The 22,636-nt window shown below is 39.1% G+C and overlaps 1 protein-coding gene across 2 annotated transcripts in view; it reads right to left on the bottom strand.

The window, feature by feature from the left end:
* The window catches only part of EML6 (EMAP like 6), a 152,796-nt gene that overhangs the window by 70,133 nt on the left and 60,027 nt on the right, over positions 1 to 22,636 (bottom strand). The window contains exons 7-11 of one of the 2 annotated variants that reach the window (XM_044428864.1): positions 12,246 to 12,447; positions 10,016 to 10,153; positions 7,403 to 7,659; positions 4,672 to 4,884; positions 841 to 1,008 (exon numbers count right to left, since the gene is read on the bottom strand). In XM_044428864.1, coding sequence (XP_044284799.1) covers positions 841 to 1,008; positions 4,672 to 4,884; positions 7,403 to 7,659; positions 10,016 to 10,153; positions 12,246 to 12,447 — 978 coding nt within the window. The remainder of the gene's footprint in view (positions 1 to 840; positions 1,009 to 4,671; positions 4,885 to 7,402; positions 7,660 to 10,015; positions 10,154 to 12,245; positions 12,448 to 22,636) is intronic. The other variant, XM_044428863.1, reaches the window with a different exon arrangement.

The raw sequence follows: 22,636 nt of genomic DNA, 5'->3' as shown, positions 1-22,636 counted from the left end.
CCAGAAACAAGTTGAAAAACTAGTTTATTGATCAGGATTGATCAGAAGAACTCCATTCTAGAAACTCCACTGACTGGTCCCAATGCAGAAACTCGCATTTCTGTTCATTTCCAGTTTTGCTATGAGCAATTAACTCCCCTTTGCTCTAGTGGTGAATCTGCTGGTGTATAGGTTGAATAGAATACTGCCCATTTACTTGAAATAAATGCAGAATATGAATATTAGGAATGGATGATTAAGTACTACAAACCTTTCATATTTAATAGAGTTATATAATGCAAAAGCTCACTAACAATAATAAATACTAGCAGAAATAGAGCATTATAGTAATCCACCCCTACAAACATGCCATTTGTGTTTGGATCTGGCCTATATAAAGCTCCTTTGGGATTCTAAAAAAATATAGAGAAATTTGAATATATCCTCAAGCAAGAAAAGTATTCACAATTGACACTTCATTTATATACATACTAACTTAATAAAATATCCATGTAACCTTTCATGCATAACCTTGACTTTTCATGGATAACTATGACAACTAAAATTTAATTTGAGTTCCCTCATTGGCTTTAGCTATATCTCTCTGTAGGTATCTAAGATTATTTTTTTTAATTTTCTGATTTAATGTGTGCATATTCCGTGATGTACAACATGCATGCTACCCATCTATTATTTGAGCAAATGTGCCCAAGATAACCAGAGGTGTATATTAAAGTAAAAGACAATGCACACATTAGACTTGGGTATTCTGGGGAGTAATAATTAAATGTTTCCATGTAAACCACCAAAGCCTTTTTTACAATTGCAAAACTTGTGAAAACAAATTTGATTTTTTAATACCTTGAGGTATTGTTTCAAGGATCCCATTTGTCACACCTTCTGGAATAAACCGCCATTGAAACACAGAATGATCTGCACCTCCAGTACTTATTACCCACTGAAAGTCATGTGACCAACGAACATTAGTAACATGTGCAGAGTGGCCAACATATTTTCTGAATTTAGCTCCTAGAATTTGTAAAAAGATAAGTTAATATACAATTCTGTTTCAAAATTATATAACTTTCTCTCTGTATGTTCATAAATGTTAATGTACTCTGCATAAGTTATAATAAATGTGTGCGTATATGTGTATCTATATAATCAATATGTAGTTTTACTTTTTTTAGTAAACAGTAAAAATAACTTGTTTTCACTAAATTAAACTTACTTTGTTACTTGTTCTTCATATCAATATAGTCAAAATAGGCTATTCATATACCTTATTTTTCTATAATAGGGTTTTTTGGGTGAAGTAAGCCCTTTGGTATAAAAAGGCTGTTGTAATCATGGAAGATATTAGTTGCTGATAATATATTTTATTTAAAACAATTTTAAAAATTCTTATTCCTTAAGGATCCACATTACTCTTTGTTATTTCTGTTTTCATGGCTACCTCCCTGAAAATAGTCTGTAATGATTTCTGATTCAGTTTTTTATAAATGTCAACAGAAAAATCATGGAATTTAAATCCACCATCAATGGTAAATCAATTCATCATTATTGGTAAAATGCTCATCTCATTTGACCCTTTCATTAACATTTCAGGGCCTGTAACATGAAGCAGTTTCGGATATGTTACATACTATATTGTCATAATTTGATAATCATTTCCCCTTACATTGGTATAATTAGAAATTATAAATAGATTTGCGTATATGTGTTCAGATTTCAAAATGTATCATATGATTAATTTATTTTTGTTTGCCCTTTCCACATGTGTGCCCAAAGCAATAAAAAAAATTAAAAAGTTTTAACAACAGCAACCACAACAATAAAGGAAATTAAACAAATGTAATAAACAACAACATAGTAAACCTGAAGCAGAAATCCTGTCATATCAAAGGCAATCTTTACCAGATAAATAAGAGACAGAAATGAAGGTGCCAGGCAGGAGTTCATGGGGAGGGTATTCCAGAGAGTGCCACCACAGAAAAGTCCCCTTTTCCAGCTTATTTCTTGGGTTGGGGGCACATAGAGCAAGGGCTCTGCTGAATGGGTTTGCTCACATAGAAGCAGGAAGCTTGTTTTTGATTGACCCTGGTCTCAATCAAAACCAGAACTTCACATTGTGCTTGGAAACACTGGAAGCCAGTGGGGATATTTCAGCATAGCTTACATAAGCTTAGTGCAGAAAGTCATGCAAATAAAATCACTGTCCTAGGCCTAATTCAAGTAATCACATGCAGCTTAGTAAGCCAAGGCACTAATGAGACCTTTGGCTATACACACAGGTCCTTTGCAGGGGGAACAATCAAACCAGTAATTCTTCCATGAAATATTGTTTCCCATTTAATATTTAAAGAAAGTTTTCCAAGGGTAGCTCACAAACCATCTACTAAAAAAGCACAACATTAACATTATCAAAACATGGCTATGATAAGGTTATTTGTACAATCTCAGTAGTCTTCATGAAATACTTTTGGATTAAAAAAAAACAAATTAGTCATGTCTTGTATTATTTTCTCAAACGGAGGCAATGACCTGTAGGATTTGTTTGAGGATCACAGGATACTCTGGAACCTCAGCTCCATTGCAGGAGACAGCACTCTGCTAACTGCAAATTAATGCTCCAGTCACCCTTGCAGCCTGCTTAGAAAAAATGGTGTTGGCTGTTCCCAAGGTTGGAAAAACAACCTCAGGGAGGGGTAGAAAGAGGCATTTTGAGGGCTGAGGAGGGGAAGAGTCTAGAACAGACAGAATATGAGGTATCCTGAAGCTGCTCCTGCCTCTTTTCTTCCCCTGTCCACTGTTCTTCCCCTCTGCCCTGAAGGAATGTGTCTTTGAGTTCAGAGACTTTTGCTCATATCCATAAGACTTCACCAATATATATAATTTCTTTTAACTCAACTGTAAGAAAGCACAAAATTCACACTGTAGAACATCAGTAGAAAAGTTTACTTTCATTTAAATAGTAACACAAACTTGCACCTTTCTAATTTGCCTTTTTTCAAGACAGAAGATAATAGAATATTATTTTTAAAAAATCATCCAGGAACATGATGAAATAATGGGGGAGGGGACACAGACAGATGCTCCTCATATAATCTACTCTATACATAATTTAGTATCTGTGAGAGATATTTAGTTAATTAACAGAGCTGAAAAGAAGATACAGGTTGAAGAAATTAAGAAATTCAGTTATGTGTCACTTCTATTATCAGAGCATGTGCAAACACAAGCTGCTGAGGAGCTTGGGTAGGTGGAACACTTGTACCCATCCTGCTTGAGGGATCCTATGAACAGCTGGTTTGTCATCATGTGAATAGAATGCTGGGTTGGGTGGACCTTTCTTATGTTCTTAACACAAAGATCTCTGGGACAGTGAGACATTTGAATTTTTCTTTTCATCTGTATATACTGGATGGTAGATTCTTTGGGTCAGAGTCTAAAGGGTTTTATAATGTCAGTTTTAGAGCAAGATATAAATAGTAAAAGATCTTACAAGGCTACTGTTACAGTGTAGCCAGAAGGCCTTTTTTCTCATGACTCTGAAGTCTGTTTTGTTTTATAATATATTTGAAAAGACATTGATAGAAACACATTCTGAAAGCCAACAGAACCCAGAATGATAGATAAAGCTCAGAAGCTTTGTATTCAGCAAATTTTAACTTGGTATCATATACTGTTTCCTGAATTTGGCAGCTGGCTAACAGTTCTTATTTCTTAAACTGAAATGCACATTCAAGTGGTCCAAGAGATATCAGTTGGCAGGAAAGAAACAGAAAGTGAGAGAGCGAAAGCAAGAGAGAGAGAGAGCACCCCAAAAAACAAAACAAAACAAAAAAACCTGAAAATGCTTTTAGTACTTCGTTCTGGTTCTGCAGAGAAACCTCAAAGAAGTGTCTCACCCTCCCCCGCATTCCCGACACTCTGTGTGGTGTATGTACCTTTGACTTTGAGCCACTGAATGTGTGGTTGATGGCAGGCCAATCACAGCTCATTGTAACATTGTTGTCTGGGTTTGGAAGATACATTGTAGGTCAGACAGACTTTACTACAAGCCATTAAGCTGTCATGGTGTTTTATAAGCTGAAAAGAAAGCACCTTGTGGAAAGCAATCTGGGTTCTCACAACACACGAAGCCACAATGGGTTGGTGTGTCATGACAACCCAGTCATTGTGACTGACTTTGATATAATTTTGCAGAAGGTGATTTTTCCTTAATGTGTATTAATAAATCTTTTGTTAATTGATTTTTTCTTTTCTAAAAGTAAGTAGCATTGACTACCAGGGTTTTAAGTAGTAAAACTAGTTTTACATCTTGTTGGCTGAATAATATATTCTGCACATGCTGTAACTTCCCTGAATGGTGGAATTTCTAGAGGCAATATTACCGGGTTTAGTTTTAGCTTGAATGAGATAACAAACAGAGGTCAAATGGATGATGGTATACTGTGCAATAGCATCAATTATTTTCCAAAGAAGCCCCTTCTCCCAACTAGCTGCAATCTCAGGCCTCATTCTCTCATGTTAGCGATATCACACTTTGCCTAATACAGTTCCTACCTCATCATGTTGGGTGTGTCTCTTGCCTTACTGAAATACTGTATTTTACCCATCCAAGAAAAAAATGACTGATCTTCAGCAATCATAAACTTAAAATCAGGAATACATGGTGCTGTGTCTTACCTTTTTTAAGACAAGGAAATCTGAACAATTTAACTAATCCAAAATCATCTCCGGTCACCAGAACAGCATTATTATAATTTCCATCTACTGAGTTGATGTCAATAGTGTTACTATACTTTGGCCAAATTCCATTCACATCTGGTCCCATCACACATGTCCATGAAGCCCAAAGAAGCCCTTTGACCTCATCTTTGCTTGTTAAATGCTTTCCCGCTGAAACAAAATCAAAATCGGATTTTAAAAATATTGTAGTAATTAATTAATAAAATATTAATCCATTTGTGTTTCAAGAGTGGCTGAACACAAATTTCTATCACACAATTTTTAAACGTTCTACATTTAGACAGTCCTTTTCATAGCATGAGTTTAGGAACATCTACTTGTTTCCTGATGGGCTATAGATCAGTTATAGAGCACACAGAAAACATGTTTCAAACTATGACAAGTCCAGATAGGAGTAGAAAATCCTGAAAAAGTAGTCTGAATCCTAAGGGAGCCCAATGCAGAGGACAAACTATTGTGTGTAGAGTCAAATAGCTCACATCTATGCACATTTTATCCTCTCTATTAGTTTGGCATCTGGGTACATGCACCAATCATAAAAGATACATGCCCAACCTCCAACTTAGGGAGTAATTCCTGTGCTTTGTTCATGAAAGGTTAGTCCTACCATTAAGGCAGAGTGAAGAAACCACCTCAGGTGAAAGATTTTGGATGTTACTAGAGAACAGTCATTAACAATTATTTAACTGTAAAGTTGAGCTAAAAATGCTGCCTTACATTTGCATCCTATGAAAGTAGGGCAGTAATTTTGGAAATATTCTTGGGGAACATGAAGAATTAGAATTCTTTAGAATTAGAAATAATTAGAATTAGAAATAATTCTGCCCTCTCACCACAGGCAATTTTGGCAAGAGCAGTAGCAAATTCATAGTCTTTTCTATCCTATCTTTTAACTAGAATCTCTGCTGGAAACTTTAACAGAAAAAGAGCCATGCTGGATTGGCCTGAGGCTCCATTTAGTTCAGCATTCTGCTCAAACAGTGGCCAACCAGTTGCCCATGGGAAACCTACAACAGGACATGAGTGCAGCAGCCCCCTTCCAGTCACTGGTATACACAGGTAGAGACTCCATACAGGCACGTCAGGAGTGGTGGGCCTTGCTACATCTTGTGGAAATGATTTCTGTAGTTTAACAATGCACTGTGTGAAGAACTACTGGTACTTGGGATGACCAAATCCATTAAGTTTGGTTTTCCTCAGTTCCCCGTTTTTCTAATCTGAAGGTTGGTTCATTCCTGACTTTAAGAATTTGTTTTTTAAACATTTACCTGAAAAATATATATGCATTTGTGTGCATGTCTCATAATATATATATGTTGTATATAATTTTAGCCAATATACACATTTTACAAGCATTTTCTTAAATTGTGTGTGTGTGTGTGTAGAGAGAGAGAGAGCACTAATGTGTGTGTTTTGGCATGCATGTTTTCCCCAATATATGAATTTTGTGTGGATCTGTAACTGGAGAACTCTATGACAAAATTTTGGAGGAAATTATCACATGGATATCCGTCCTTTTTCCCTCTTGCAAGGAACCCACAGAGGATTATACAGTCCTCCTTCTTGCCATGTTATCTTCACAATGGCCCTGTGGGGTAGGTTAGGCTGCAAGTCACTGACTCACCCAAAGTCACTCAAGTCAGCCCCATGGCCAAGTGAGAACTAGAACCCAGAACATCTGAATGTCAGTCCAACATACTCTAACCACTATGCAACACTGGCTTGGTGTAGTGTATAAGTTTGACAGCATTAAATAAATTAAATAAGTTTGCATTAAAACATGAGCCATCCCTACTTACAGGAGCACAGTGGCAATTTGCAGGCTGGTGGGCTTAAATCTTCCCAGAGCCTCTCTCAGTGCTTCCAGACAAAGTTTTAATAGGGTTACTGACCTGCCTGATTTGTGAAATTTTATAGGGGTCACTGGGTGAGTGAGTCCAAACAGAAGTAGCATCTACTTGTAACCCCCCATGTCCTCCCAATGCTGCTTCTGTTTTTTTTTAATACAGAAAATCCATTTAGAAGGTAGACTAGCTGCACGAGGAACCCTCCATTTACAAGAAAGAGATGGCGCTGCTCCAGAGACCTTGTTGCAGCAAAATGTGGAGCTGCCTTTTTCTTTTCTTTTTTATGAACAACATCTCTGGAGTTATGGTACCTTTTAAAAAAGGAGGTGGGATTACTGCACTGCTACTGACACAAACTTTTTAATACTGTGTCCAAGCTCAAAAAACATTGGTCATCTTGATGTTGAGATTTAGACATCTCCACTTCTTTTGAATTCTGAAACTTTTGACTCTATTATTTCTTGGTGAGTCAAAAGAAAGTCTAGGTCAGATCTTAGACTTTCTACACACAAAGCAAATTTCACCTTTAACCACTAGGTCCAGAACAAATTTCACATGGAAGGTATTCTGGATTTTCTTTTGTCACCTGTTGTTGTTGTTCATTATATTTCTCTGCCATCCATAAATGAAGCTCTCTGGGCAGTTCACAACATTAAGTCACCCACTGAGATTTCAATCAGGCCCGCCCCTGCTAAACTTCCATGATGAGGCAGGGTCAGGCACTTCAGTTACAAGGTATCATTTAATAAAAGAGCCCATAATTCTATTTACAGCCACTTAAAATCTCAAATATGGCTACAGAAGAAAACTTCTGAACTTACATGGCATCCTGTAGAAGAAGCGTTCTCCTGCACCATCATTAGTTTGTAAGAATTTACTATCCAGGGACCAATCAATATGAGTGATAAAACTAGAAGACTTGCTGCATTCTCCAGTTTTCTTGTACCGCTGGGCAACTGCATAGATATCCACTGGGCCATCGTTAGACCCCACAGCAAGGTAGCAACCATCTGGTGAAAATTTCATTTCATGAATTACTTCCTTCCGGTCTTTGATATGAACTACTTCTGTCATATCTCTGTAAAAATCAAATGTTGAAAGCATTTGCTGTGTGCCTATGAATGAAAATGACCCCAGAAAACCTATGCCACTTCAAGAGTTCAAGATTACATTACATTATATTCATTTGTTTTAAAATAGACCACCTTACAGCTCCCAAAAAGAACAGAAAAACATTAGAATAGAGATTTTCTTCCAGAACAATTACATATATTAATTTGAAATAAAGACAAAACTGATGTTTGTTTCTTTCATGTTTTTTTCTTTACAAAATAATCTATGGCTTAGAAGGTCTAGTGAGAGCTTTAAGTTAGCCTTATTGACTCAGTGGCTCTTGAAGTTTCTGTGATACCTGAATGAAAACACGAATATAAACTCATTGGCCTTACATTGCCTTGTATTTGGGCTTTCCATTTGACGATCAAGTTATTGCACTGTATGTGCTATATGTAGGAACTCTTTTTTAAGTACAATCCTCTCTGTCCCCTTCACTTTGACTAAAAGAAATTCCACTCCAGAGACTGTGCATATGACTGCCTTATACCACAAGCTTATACGTACCTACTCAGGAGTAAGTCCCACTGAGTTTAATGGCGCTTGGGCTGAGAGTCTGCGACAGGGCCAAGTCACCAAGCTGCCTCCATGGCCAAGTGACTAGAACCCATATCGCCTAAGTCCCAGTCCCATGCTCTTTACCACTGCACAACACTGGCTACTTCCCCCATGTTCTTCAGCTTGCTCTTGTTTTACAATAAAAAAGCTCCTCATACCTTTTTGTTAAATTTATTCAGCTGCAGAGTTCTGAATCATTAACAATGGTGCTATATGATGAAAACAAAATAATCCTAAATATTTAAAATGGATACTTATTTTCAGTACCTTAACAAGCATAACCACTAACTACATTTGTTATAATCCTTAGGCCAGGGGTTTCAAACTCGCGGCCCGTGGGCCAATTGCCGGGATGGGCGGGGCACGGGGGAGGGGCCCTGCGGCCTTCAAAGCGCTGGCGGCACCCGGGCCAGCCACGGGATGAGTGGCCCCCCACCACCGCGGTGGTGGAATACTTGATGCGGCCCAGCCTCACCCAGACTCTACTTCCAGTGGCCCCCAGGTAAGTTGAGTTTGAGACCCCTGCCTTAGGCAATATGTACAAGCCATAACCAGATAGCATGACCACTTCATGTGCATAATACGTCACAGAGTGTCTTCCAGTTGTGCCCATTGTTCAATATTACCTAGACATCATGCATGCTGCCTGGATAATGTGTGAAATCTCTTATCCACATTGTCACTTTGCACATACCTTCCATGTGCATAATCTCTGGTTCTATCTCTGAGTTCAAATTACAACAGATACTTAAAGGGGCCAAGATGTAACAATTCTAGACCAATTATTCAATTCTAGACCAATTATCCAATGCATGTTGTTGTTAGTCGCCAACTCGCATCCGACCCATTGCGACCCCATGGACAACATTCCTCCAGGCCTTCCTGTCCTCCACCATCCCCTGGAGTCCACTTAAGCTCACTCCAACTGATCCAATCATACCCAACCATTAATTTGCCTTGCACTCATGCACTCTGCATTTGCAAAACACAACAGCCATAGTGCTTTTTTAAAATCTTTGCTTGCTGTGTCATCTAAACCCAGTCGTGGTATTTCAGCATGATAAATTCTGCCATTAGAAACTGCAATAAGAAACAATGGGTTGTTTTATGGTTTCTGCTTACAATTGCTTTTTTGTGACATCTGAACCTAGACAACAAAACCCATCATGGTAGAAAGCCCAGAACAAGTGAGCTGCTTGGCAAGAGTAGCAGTGAGCTGTCAGAGGCATCCTGGCTCCCCCCACTTGGGGACAGTGCTGTTCAGCTGATTCTCCCCTTCTCTTGAAAGGCTCTCTCTCAAGCAGGAGCAGGGAAGGGAGAACCTGGGCTTGGTTCATTGTGGTTTCTTGGTGTTTCAGGCAACAATGGGGACAGTGTTTACTGTCCCAATTTACCATGATGGGTTGCTGTGATATATAAAGCCACCCACTATAGCTTCAACCCTCCCACTCATGTACACAGTTTTGAGGAAGGTACCATGGTTTGTTACAACAGTTTCGTGCTAGGTCTGAACAGTGAAAGCGGTTTGTAAGTGCTGCTTACAAGCATGGATATCAAAGCACAATCTGATCACAGTAAATTGTGATAAGAGAAGTTTCAAAGCTAGATATGCAAGAGGAGGAAGAAAGAAGAAGCATGTTAGCACACTACTCATTCTCAAGTCAAGACAGCTTTCTTCATCATACTGTCATGTCTGAACCAGGTACTGATTTGTGACAGAACTCTGCAAATAAGTATTAAAACTAATATATTTCTTTTCCTACCTCACTCTCAAAACAATGAAAGAGCCATCTTTCATTCCCAATGCTAGCTGAGCTCCATCAGGACTGAAAGAGACACTCCGCACAGCTTCCTCCATATTGCAACGGGCAATCAAGGCATGGTCAGCAAGGCTCCATAAGCTACGTGAGAATGAAAAACATGGCTGGTTAGGAATGGTGTGAGTGGCAGGACATATTTCTTTCTAAGCATGCATAGGATTGTGCTCCAAACAGCCCAAGCTAGGAAATCTTAAACAGGAATCTCAAACATACTTGCAAGAAGTAAGAATAACCCATTAAGAACAAGAGATGACAAATTGTAATTTGAAATAATTCCCATTTTTAAACCTATTTACTCAATGGAATATAGTAGATTCTCTAATCACATGTAGCCATACAGGCTCAAGTTGACTTCTTTAGGTAAAGTTATGACATTTAGAGCACAGTATGTCTAACACATACTCAAAGGGAGAGAGTCACTGGCAACTTTCAATAACCCAGAAAGGAGGAATTAACAGGTGCAGACTAAGAGAGATTTCAAATCTATTCCTGGTAGATAGAATGATCAGAAGAGATTTCCAGCCTGTATTCCTGGAGGTTGTAACATGAAAGATATGGGGAAGCCAGTCAACTGGATTTTTCTTTTAAGCGAAGCATTTTATTCTCAGGCCTTCCTGAACAGGGACATTCCTTCATTCTCCATGCATCAGATCCCGTTCTGGAAATCTATTGTGTATGTTGGGCTCCAATAAACATAAACATGGATGTGCCTCAGCATTTGTCCCAAGGCCTAATCTGTATTCTGGACACAACACTACTGTTGGGACAGAATATGGAGAAACAGGATGGCAAAGCTGTTCGACAAGGATGTATCTTATCTCCTTATTTGTTCAATCTGTATGCAGAACATGCCATAAGGAAAGGTAGATTAGGATCAAAGGAGGAAGGATTGAAAGAAAATAGTGTCAGAAGGCAATGAATTGAAATGATTCCTGAAGAAAGTGAAAGAATAAAGTGCAAAAGCAGGACTGTAGCTGAACATTAACAAAAATCATGACTACAGAAGAATTGCACAGAGCCAACAAAGAAGAAATTAAAGTTGTGAAAGATTTTGCAAACCTTGGTTCAGTCACTGATTCAAGATATTAGACAGTGACTTGGAGAAGCAGCAATGAAAGAACTAGAAAGATAATAAATTGTAAGAATGTTTCACTGGACATCAAGGCCAAGATCATCCACATTATTATATTTCTGAACACTATGTATGGATGTGAAAGCTGGAAAATGAAGAAAGTCAACAGGAAGAAAAATAATCCATTTTAAGCATGGTGGTAAAGGAGAGCTTTGAGAATACCCTGAACCAGGGGTCCTCAAACTTTTTCAACAGGGGGCCAGTTGAAAGGTGCTGGCAGGGGGCGTGAGCCGGTGAGGGAGGGAGGGAGGGAGGGAGGGAGGGAGGGAGGGAGGGGGCCTATGCGCATGTGGCGAGGCAGATGCGTACACGCTGCGAGGCAGCAGCTTGTTTGTGTGGAGATTGTTTTCTCTGAGCGAGTCCAAAACGATCTCCACGCAAGCAAGCCACTGCCTCGCCGGGCGTGTACACATGCGCGGCAAGTCCAAAACCTCTGAGGCAGGCTGGATGAATGGGCATGGCGGGCCAGGTCCAGCCCACGGGCCATAGTTTGAGGACCCATGCCCTGGACTGTTAGAAAGAAGGACAAGTGGGTCCTAGATCAAATTAAGCCAGAAATTTCCCTGGAAGCAAAAATGACAAAACTGAAACTGCTGTACTTTGGGTACATCATCAGAAGGCAAAACACCATGGAAAGGACATTCGCAATAGGGAAAGTCAAAGGCAGAAAAGGAGGCAAAACACCAAATACAAGATGAATTGATTTCATAAAGAAAACCACAGCCTTGAATTTCCACTGCTGAGCAGAGCTGTCAAGCACAAAACATTTTGGAGAGCATTCATTCATAAGATCGCCATAAGTCAGATATAACCTGACCACATGATTTTGAGTACTATCCAATCCAGAAGGTTGCTAAAAGCCAGATGGCATATAACAACAGAATAACCAAGGGAAATGAATGGTGCTCTTTCAGATTATTTTGTGGGTGCACAGGGTTTTGAATGGCTGATCACCAGTACCTTGATTTTTAAAATCACAATGAATTCTTGAAAAGCATAAGGACTGACCAGAATGACAATTTTCTTATCCTCTTGCCTTACCGTACAGATCGATCATCACTGCCAGTAACAACTAATGGTTTCTTGGGATGCACCGCCAGAGCCCAGAGCTCTCCTTCACAGTGACCTTGCATTATTAGCATTGGCTTATCTCTTTCTCTCACGATCACCTCAAATATTTCACTGTCCTGTGTCCCTGCTAAAAGCCGATCTGCTTTCCAACATACGCTTCGGATGGACAAACCTGAGAAAGATCAGAACAGTCTTAAAACAACAATAAGAATCAACATTTGTGCATTCAGTCAAAAGAAAATCTTTACTAGGTCATGCTAACTCAGTCAATTCTTCTTTGTTTGAATATTGTCCTATATGTCCAAAGTCAGTGCTATGGATTTTTTTTGAAACTAAGTGTGTTTCCTTAAATATGATTGATCAATTAAGTTAGATTATTTGTCCATCTAGCCCAGGACTGTCTACTCCAATTTGTAGTGTTTTTCCAGGTTCACTGGCAGATTGTTTTTCCATCACCTGCTACCTGATTCTTTTAACTGAAAAAGTCAGAAACTGAAACGGAAATATTCATACAAAGATTGTACTCTGCTATGACTAAGCTGTATTTCTCCCAAAAGACATAAAGCCGGACAAACAACATGCCCAGTGCTTCCCATCAGATATAAGAAAGCCAATGAGGGCCATGTTAAGACTTCTGTTTTCCCTGCATACCAGGCACTGCAAAAATAGGTGCCAAGCATCCAGCACACCACAATACATAACTGCTGTACTGCTTTTGGTTGGGTAGGTCACATGCTAGAGCCAGTGTGGAGTAGTGGTTAAGAGCATGGGACTGGGACTCAGGCAATCTGGGTTCTAGTCCTCGCTCAGCCATGGAGCCAACTGGGTGACTTTGGGCCCGTCACAGACTCTCAGCCCAACCTACCTCACAGGGTTGTTGTTGTGGGGATAAGATGGAGGAAGAGAATGATGTAAGCTGCCTTGAGCCCTTTGTAGGAAAAAGGCAGGATATAAAAAATCGATAAATAAATAAATGCTATCACTTAGGTAACACTGAGTGATGATTTTCTGATTCAATACTTAATTCCTCTTCCTTTAGCCTGGAATGGGCATCATGTTGTCCTCCAGATCTTGGGCTACCTCACCCATCATGCCTAGCTAGCATAGCCAATAATGAAGGATGATGGATAGTCCAACTACACTGAAAAAGCCACAGGTTGCCAACCACTGATTTAGGCAATTGCCTGTACCTGTTCATTACATCTTTTTCCATCCATCAGTTTGAGCAACAATTTACACAACATCACAATTCATTCTTTCTGAAGAGCTGACATTGACTTTTTTGTCTGATAAGAAAACAAGCATCCATTTCTCCCTCTATTTTACAGACTACATTAACAAAGTGCATTCGGCTAAGCACTACGCAACAGTTAATTCACACTGCTAGGAGGCTTACAATCTGTTTCAACAAACTGAAATCTCTCCTACTGTACAATGAGTAGATGTGCCACAGTTCTCATACAAGGCAAATAAAACTAATTTTGATCTCAACATTTCATCAAAATGATACATTTTATGTTTAATGTAGAATCATAGTTCAAGCTGGACATGAATGGGTTTTATCAGCTCTGAAGGTTCTCAGCTTAGGATTGCCCCTGGACCTTATTCAGTCCTTGAAGCTCAAGCTGCAGAGATGGCCAACAGTAAGTTTAGAATGAAATGCCAGCTGTGGTTCCTTTCTGGTAAGATCTGAGCTTGCTATCATTATACATACCTTGGCTACACTAAGTTAGATTATGAGCCTTTGAAGAAAAACAGAAACTTCAACTGGAGCAAAATGTGGTGGTGAAGGTTTTTACTGGAGACACCTACAGGAAACTAACAGCACTGATACTGCATCAAGGTCAGATTTAAAGTCTGTTTTTAACCTCTATACCCCTAAAAGGCTTGGCACTTTGTTACTGCTTTCACCTTGTTGTCCTTCCATCAGCAGGTAAAGACCACTTTATTTAACAAGGCTTTGACCTGTAAGTAGTTCTATTAAATATATCAAGAGCATGAATGAATTAGTCTATCTAGTCTAGCATTCTGCTCACCAACCAGTTGCCTGTGAAAAGCTACAGAGAGTATATGAGTGCAATTGCATTGTCCCACCCATGTTCCCCAGCAAATGGTGCACTTATTCTGCCTCGGACACTGGAGGCAGAAAGTCCAATAGTGGTCATTGATAATTTTCTCCTCCATGGATTGGTCCAATCTGCTTTTAAAGCCACCCAAATGGGGCAAGGCTACCTGGAAGAAGCCTGACCAGGTTTTAAGATGGGAAGGCCCTTGTTTCAGTCCTGCCAGCTTCAGGGTTGAGTTTGGTGGGGACAAAAAAGAGGGCTTTCTCTGAGGCCACTTCCAGGTTATGGAACTCCTTACTGGAAAGGCTAGTTTGGTTCCCTCTCCACTATCCTTCAGGTGGCAGACAGAATTGATTTTTTAAGCAGACTTGTTAGATTAGATATAATTTTTCTTCCATTATTGTTTTAATTGTACTTTTAATATAGTTGTTTTATTTGTGTTTTGATCAAGCTTTTATTATCTATTATTGTAAACAAAAGTGCATATAGTCAAGGCTATGGTTTACCCAGTTACAATATATGGCTGTGAAAGTTGGACCATAAGGAAGGCTGAGCGCCGAAGAATTGAGGCCTTTGAATTATGGTGCTGGCGGAGACTGGCAAGGTAATCAAACTGGCCAGTCCTAGAGGAGATCAACCCTGACTGCTCTTTAGAAGGCCAGATACTGAAGATGAAACTCAAATACTTTGGCCATCTAATGAGAGGGAAGGACTCCCTGGAGAAGAGTCTAATGCTGGGAACAATAGATGGCAAAAGAAGGGGACGGCAAAGAATGAGGTGGTTAGATGGAGTCACTGAAGCAGTTGTTGTGAGCTTGAGTGGACTCCGGGGGATGGTGGAGCACAGGAAGGCCTGGAGGAATGTTGTCCATGGGGTCGCGATGGGTCGGACACGACTTCGCAACTAACAACAACAACAGCAACATTGTAAACCACCTTGAGTGCCATTTTGTAGTAGAAAAGCGGGGTACGAATAAAATAAATGTTTATCTCTAATACGTGGTATTCAGAGATACAGTGCTTGGAATCATGGAGATTTCATGTTATCATTGCTAATTTTCTATGCTCATAGGTTTAGAATTCTACTTGTATACTTCCTTCTCAGTAATGTAATGTAGTATTATAAATGACATTAATTTGATGAACCCCTAATGAGAGATTTCTTTCTTAAGCTAAAAGGCTTAACTTCCTTCAAGACTGAACTGCAGTTTAGACACCCTGAGGGAGAATAACTAATGTGCTTTTAGATAAATAGCACATTAGGAATAAATGACATTCATAAATAAATGATGGCACCCTATTGCTGCTTATCATTCTGAAAAAAAATATTTTACCGTTCCACATATGATGAATTTTCTCTATCTCTTGGCCATTCCAAAATGTAAGGAACCTAGAACTACTCCTCTATAGTGAAAGAAATATGCACACATGAGTTTGTGTTTGTATTTTTAAATCCTAAATATAGCAGACACACACAATTGTACATATGTACAAATAAGATATATACCTCCCTTGCTGATTTTTTTTTTCTGCCTTACCCCTAAAATATACATTCCTAATGCGATTGATTTTTCACAGCTACAACAAATTCATGCCCGCGTGGAATAACTGGAAATTAATTAAGATTCCTTCCTATGTTCCTTAAATAAAATAAGTTTTCTAAAAATGGTCAAACATGTAGTTCTTTTCAATTTTCTAGCTTATATTTGTCTTTCTAGGGTCATCAGATAAAGATTTTGTCATGGGAATCTTTTACAACATTTAAAAGTTGGTTTTGTAAGCAACTAGCCTTCCCACTGCCCATCAAACAATCCTCAGTCTGTGTTGGAATGTATCTGTTGTAGCAAATTTGTGAGGATTTGGACAAACACAGAGTTAAGTTATTCAAAATTTACTGCTACATTCATGGTCTGCAAAACATCACAGAAATTATCAAGTCATGCTCTCCACAAGAAAAAGAATCCTCATATATTCATTCACAGCCACAAACATATAAGACCAAAGAGAATGGGGAGAGGAAGAGTGCACTTGCTTTTTAAGTATCTTCCTTCAAGGCACAACCTTATGCACATCTGGCTGGGACATGCTGGGCATTGTAGGCTTTCCCCTGTCTAAATATGCATAGGTTTGATTAAAATGGAAGGGGAAACACTTTACTACTAAATATATTCCTTTGAGCCCTTCTTCAGTTCATTGGATAGTGATCAGTTTTGGTCTGAGGACACAAGCAGCAGCTGGGGTCAATCTTTCAATGCATGAAGTCCAGACACATATTTTATAAGCTTTCCAATATGTAGGAATACACCGAAAGAAAACAAACAACAGCCATTTAGATTACCACCTCTGAGTTCCTATTCTTTTCATGTTTCATTGCAGACTAGAATTGGATAGAATATATTTTCTGCCTTTTTTCGTGCTCTTCATCTCTTTCCCTATAAATCTATAGAAAAGTTTTGTTTTTTTAAATCAGGGGCTTTCACAACCTCAGAGAAATATCAATGGCCATTTCTTGACATTTTATTCTGTTGAAACTAAAAAAGTCCAAACCATGCCTGAAAAGAAGATCCTGTAGAGAGAGTACCTAACACAGTAATTTAAAGGATAGGTTGCCTCCTACACAAATGTTACAATGGCATACATCAGAATAATAAAATCTGTGTTCTTGCTTTATATGGCAACATAGCTATCTCCATAAAGATGACATCCTCCTACAATCCATATGGCATGTATGTTATGGTAGTAATGGTGTTGATAAAAATTCACTACCTTCATATGTGTTAAGCTATTTTATTTTCTATCTATATTTCATCCACAATATTTGAAATATTGCTCAAAAGAAGAACTCAAGGAGTTCAGAATATGGTTTTTACTCAAACTCAGTTCAGGCTGCAATACTGGGTACAAATGGGCTGTCCATGACTACCCCTTTAATGAAACAAAAAAGTTACCAAACTGAGAATAATTCTTTTCCAAAAGAGTATCTAATAAATCCAATAAAAGGGAGTAAATAGATTAGCCAAGGGATGAGAATTCAATAAAGACTGTAAATGGACTTTGCTCCTTATGTGGTATAGAAGTATATAAAGAATTTACATGCAACAGAACACAGGTGTGTGTGATCTTCAATGTTCAATCCCTCTGCCTCTTGTATAAAACACAAATATCTTTAACAAAATTAGTGAACACATAAAGCTTGGATCAACTTCATCACATAAAATTTACATGCCATATGGATTGTAGGAGGGTTTCATTTTTGGATGTTGTCAGCTACATTCATGATAATATTATATATGTGTGAAAATTTATATTAAACTCACTGAAAGAAATGGTAGCATATTATATTAGTAATCATGCTAATTACAATATTCCTTATAGCCATTTTTTCATTTAAAGAAAAATGGCACATTTTATCAAAATGCATAAATTTCATGCTACCCAGTTTTGTAAACAACAGGACTGGAGTAAACAACATCCAGGTAAGATCGAAGACATTCGTTGCTTACACCTCAGTCTACTACCACATTAAGTAGGTTGTTCTCAGCTTTGGCACAAATTTAGGCTACAGCATCAAATATATCATAAAAAACAGTGGGGCATAATTCAGGATTTGCTAGGGTGCCAAATGACTCATCTTGTAGGATACCACAGAATATTGAATTGGAAGATAAGATGGTTTCTTTTGCTAACATACATGTGGAACCCCACTCAGATGAGGATGTCGGACACTTCCATACTAGAAATTTAGAGGATTCACTTATCATATGCTTTCTTCAGCACCATCATACACCCCCTGTTTAGCTGATTTCTTTTGCTTTGGAATCAATTCAATGCAGCCTGCTCAACAGGAAGCTTTTCCAGTATATAAGTTACATGCCATCTGCCCCCCAAATTAAACGTTTTATAGTAATTTATAGTAACTATGTGCTTTCCTCACTTTAAATGAATATATAGATTTATTACAGCGTGGGCTAGCTATGCTCTCGTTGCCAATTCCTCACCTCTTCCTCAGAAAGTGGTTGAAAACCACTACTTTAAACAGCTTTGACTAGTTCACTTATCAAGGCCTTTTCTGTACCGGACTAGTTTTGTCCAGTGCCAGAACTGGTTAGATTACTGCAATCCACTCTATGTGAGGGTGGTTTTTCTAGTTTAGAGACAGGAACTAGTGCAGTATGCCATAGCACAGCTGTTCTCAGGAGCTGCCCTTTTTCAACATGCAACTCCTAGCAACTTATTTGCTACTGGGCTACTGGGTTCTGGTTTCCCATAGACAAAGGTTGTATACATAACAACATAAAACTGCCTAGTAATTGTGCACAGGCTTCAACGAACACAAACCAAATATCCACATACATATTCATTTGTGCATATGCAGAAAGCATTGTTAATCCAGTGCATTATAGGAAGTGAGTTTTTATCCTTTCAATTTTGTGCCTATGAGTCTAAAATGTTTAGAGACTTCTGCACTACAATATGAAAACCAAAATGACTTGGAACAAGGATACTTCAGAGAACGCCTGATCACTGGAACCATAATAGGTCAGAGAACCTGCCTAATTGCTGAGGTCAAGAGATGACATGGTCTTCATGGTTCCATTTGAATCTGCGACCTAAGTGAAGTCCATCCAGAGAAGTGCTTCAGTGTGGTTGCTTCTTTTCTGTGGAACTCCCTGCATCTGGAGGTCAGGCAGGCACAAATATTTTGCTGTTTTCAGTATCTGAAATATCCATTCCTTCCATTGATTGACAAGCAATAGTTTTTATTGCTTTCCTTTCAAACAAAAACACTTTTCATGTGATATTTTTATCTATTTATCTTTTATCATTCACCCATCTGGAAATTGTTTAAATGTGGATTTGTATGAAAATGTTTTAAATAAATAAATACACTGAAGATTGGATAAGTAACCATTGGTCAGTGTTTGAAAAAATATGATGGATTAACCTCAAAATAGTTGGAGATTACTCAACACCGCAATAATAGAACCTCAGCTAGAATGTATACTTACTGCTACATGTTGTCAAGGCATTTCCAACTTATAACTCTATGATTAAATGCTTTCCTCTTGTAAACTCAAGGCTGAGGCTTAGTTAGTCTTCCACTTCTTCTGCCTTTGAACTTTCCCTAGCACAATTGCCTTCTCCAGGGAGTGGAGTACCCAATTAGAGCTGCTTCAGTTTTGTCATTTTTGCTTCCACGGAAAGTTCTGGCTTGATTTGATCTTGTCCATCTTTCTGATAGTCCAGGAACACAAAGTCCTCCTCCAGCACTATGTTTAAAATGCATTAATTTTAAAGCTTTCATAGTGTTTGGAAATATAATAATGCAGATGAGCTTGACCATGCTTTCCAGTGAAACATCTTTAAATGTGATTATCCTTTCTAGTTCCTTCATTGCTGCCGCTCCAAGTCACTATCCTCCTCTAATTTTTTGAATGGATGAGTGAACATGGTATGTAAATCTTTCACAACTTCAATTTCTTAAAGTTGTGCAATTCTCCTGTAGACATGATTTTTGTTTTCTTTAGGTTCATCTGTGGTCCTACTTTTGCACGTTCTTCATGTTCATCAGGAGTAATTTCAATTCATTGCTTTTTGCCAGTAACATGGTATCATCTGCATATCTTTAATTATTAAGATATCTTCTGCCAATTTTCACTTCCTCAGATCCTAATCCAGCTTTCCTTATAATAGCGTCTAAGCACAGATCAAACTGATAGGGAGATAAAACCCTATCCCTTATCCAACACTTATCCAACACTTTTGTCTATAGGAAACCTTTCTGTATCTCCATATGTTTTCCAGTAGTTGCTTCTTGTCCACAATACAGGTAACACATCAGGTTAATAAAGTAATAAGACAAACTATTTCATAGCTTCTTGTGACCCATACAGTCAAAGTCTTTACTGTAGTTCATAAAGCACGGACTGATCTTCCTCTGAAATTCACTAGTGTGTTCTATTAGCCAGTGTATATTTCTGATATGATCTAGAGTGCCTACAAGTTATGAAACATAGCAGCAAGTCCAAGAGCTCATCAGCATGTTGAATAAGCTATTAGAGATAAGCAGGTTTCCTTCAGAAAATGGAAGTCTTCCCCAAGTAAGCAAGACAAAGGCGAGCACAAGCAGCATATTGCCAACATTGTCAAGGAAAAGAATTTAAAGAATACTTTAAATGATAAAAACATGAAACCAGCTGAGGAAGCAGTTGGGCCACTAGATAATAATAGACCTAAAGGAGTACTAACGGGAGGTAAGGACATTGTGGAGAACTGAATGAACCCCTTTTGGGTGCAATCCTATCAGTTGTGCTTTTGCATAATGAAAGCATCTAAACTCAGAGGTTTCCATGTATCCAACCCTAAAGCTGGTAGGGTGGGAGGAATAGCAGAGGTGACTGTTGTCCCACCACCCTTCATTTGTTGAATTTTTCACTATATGGCGGAGTTTGCCCATCTCACAAAAGTGGTCTGGAGAGCAAGAAAGGAGGTTGGAAGAGGCCAGCTCATAGCCTGCATTCCTGGCTTCCTCCCCTCCCACTGAAACATATTCTTCTCCCCATCTCTAACCCTGATTTTCCAACTTTGGAGGCCAATCAATTGTAAATGGGCAGGAGAAGAGATCTCTTACTCCTCCTCCTAAGTTTGGAGCACCATCTCTGAAGAGGGTAAGGGCCTGTGACTGAACGGATAGTTTCAAGAAGAGAGTCTGACGAACTGAGGCAACTCCTGGCAACAAAAGTTGAATTTCTCAATCTAATTGAGACACTGAAATTTAATAAGACACGAGACCCAAAGGATACCTATCCTAGAGTTTGTAAAGAACTCACATTGGTGATCTTCTAACCGACAATATAAACACGTCTCTAAGATCAGGCTCTGTACCAGATGACTGGAAAATGACCAATGTAATACCAATTTTTAAAAGGGGATTTGAAAAAAATGCAGGCAGGTTAGTTTAACATCCCCTTCCAGGTAAGTTAGCTGAAAGCATTATTAGAGATAAAATGTTCAAGCATTGTTGGTGTTGTTAGTCGCAAAGTCATGTCTGACCCATCACGACCCCATGGACAATATTCCTCCAGGCCTTCCTGTCCTCCACCATACCCCGGAGTCCACTTAGTCTCATGCCGACTGCTTCAGTGACTCCATCTAGCAACCGCATTCTCTGCCATCCCCTTCTTCTTTTGCCATCTATTGTTCCCAGCATTAGACTCTTCCCCAGGGAGTCCTTCCTCCTCATTAGGTGGCAAAAGTATTTGAGTTTCATCTTCAGTATCTGGCCTTCTAAAGAGCAGTCAGGGTTGATCTCCTCTAGGACTGACTGGTTTGATCGCCCTGCTGTCCAAGGGACTCGCAGGAGTCTCCTCCAGCACCACAATTCAAATGCCTCAATCCTTTGGCACTCAGCGTTCCTTATGGTCCAGCTTTCATAGCCATACATTGCAACTGGGAAAACCATAGCCTTGACTATACGCACTTTTGTTGGCAGGGTGATGTCTCTGCTTTTTAGTATGCTATCTAGATTTGCCATAGCTTTCCTCCCCAGGAGCAAGCGTCTTTTAATTTCTTGGCTGCAGTCCCCATCTGCAGTGATCTTGGAGCCCAGGAAAATAAAAACTGTCACTACTTCCATTTCTTCCCCATCTATTTGACAGGAAATGAGAAGACTGGATGCCATGATCTTAGTTTTCTTAATGTTGAGTTTCAAGCCAACTTTTGTGCTCTCCTCCTTCACCCGCATCAAGAGGCTCTTTAGTTCCTCTTCACTTTCTGCTGCGAGAGTGGTATCATCTGCATATCTGAGGTTGTTGCTGTTTCTCCCAGCAATCTTAATTCCAACTGGTGATTCATCTAGGCCTGCCTTTCTCATGATGTGCTCTGCATACAAGTTAAATAGGCAGGGCGACAGTATACAGCCTTGCCAAACTCCTTTCTCAATTTTGAACCAATCCGTGGTTCCGTGTCCAGTTCTCACTGTTGCTTCTTGACCCGCATATAGGTTTCTCAAGAGACAAAGAAGATGGTCAGGTACTCCCATCTCTTTAAGAACTTGCCACAATATGTTGTGATCCACACAATCAAAGGCTGTAGCATAGTCAATGAAGCAGAAGTAGAAGTTTTTCTGGAACTCCCTAGCTTTCTCCATGATCCAGCGTATGTTGGCAATTTGATCTCTAGTTCCCCTCCCTCTTCGAAATCCTGCCTGTACTTCTGGTAGCTCTCGGTCCACAGACTGCTGGAGCCTAGCTTGTAGGATTTTGAGCATAACTTTGCTAGCATGTGAAATCAGTG

The sequence above is a fragment of the Varanus komodoensis genome, unplaced genomic scaffold, assembly GCF_004798865.1.
Source record: "Varanus komodoensis strain SLA01 unplaced genomic scaffold, ASM479886v1 scaffold2, whole genome shotgun sequence".
Classification (NCBI taxonomy): domain Eukaryota; kingdom Metazoa; phylum Chordata; class Lepidosauria; order Squamata; family Varanidae; genus Varanus; species Varanus komodoensis.
The sequence above is the reverse complement of the archived record's forward strand: the minus strand, read 5'-3'. Positions and strand labels throughout refer to the sequence as shown.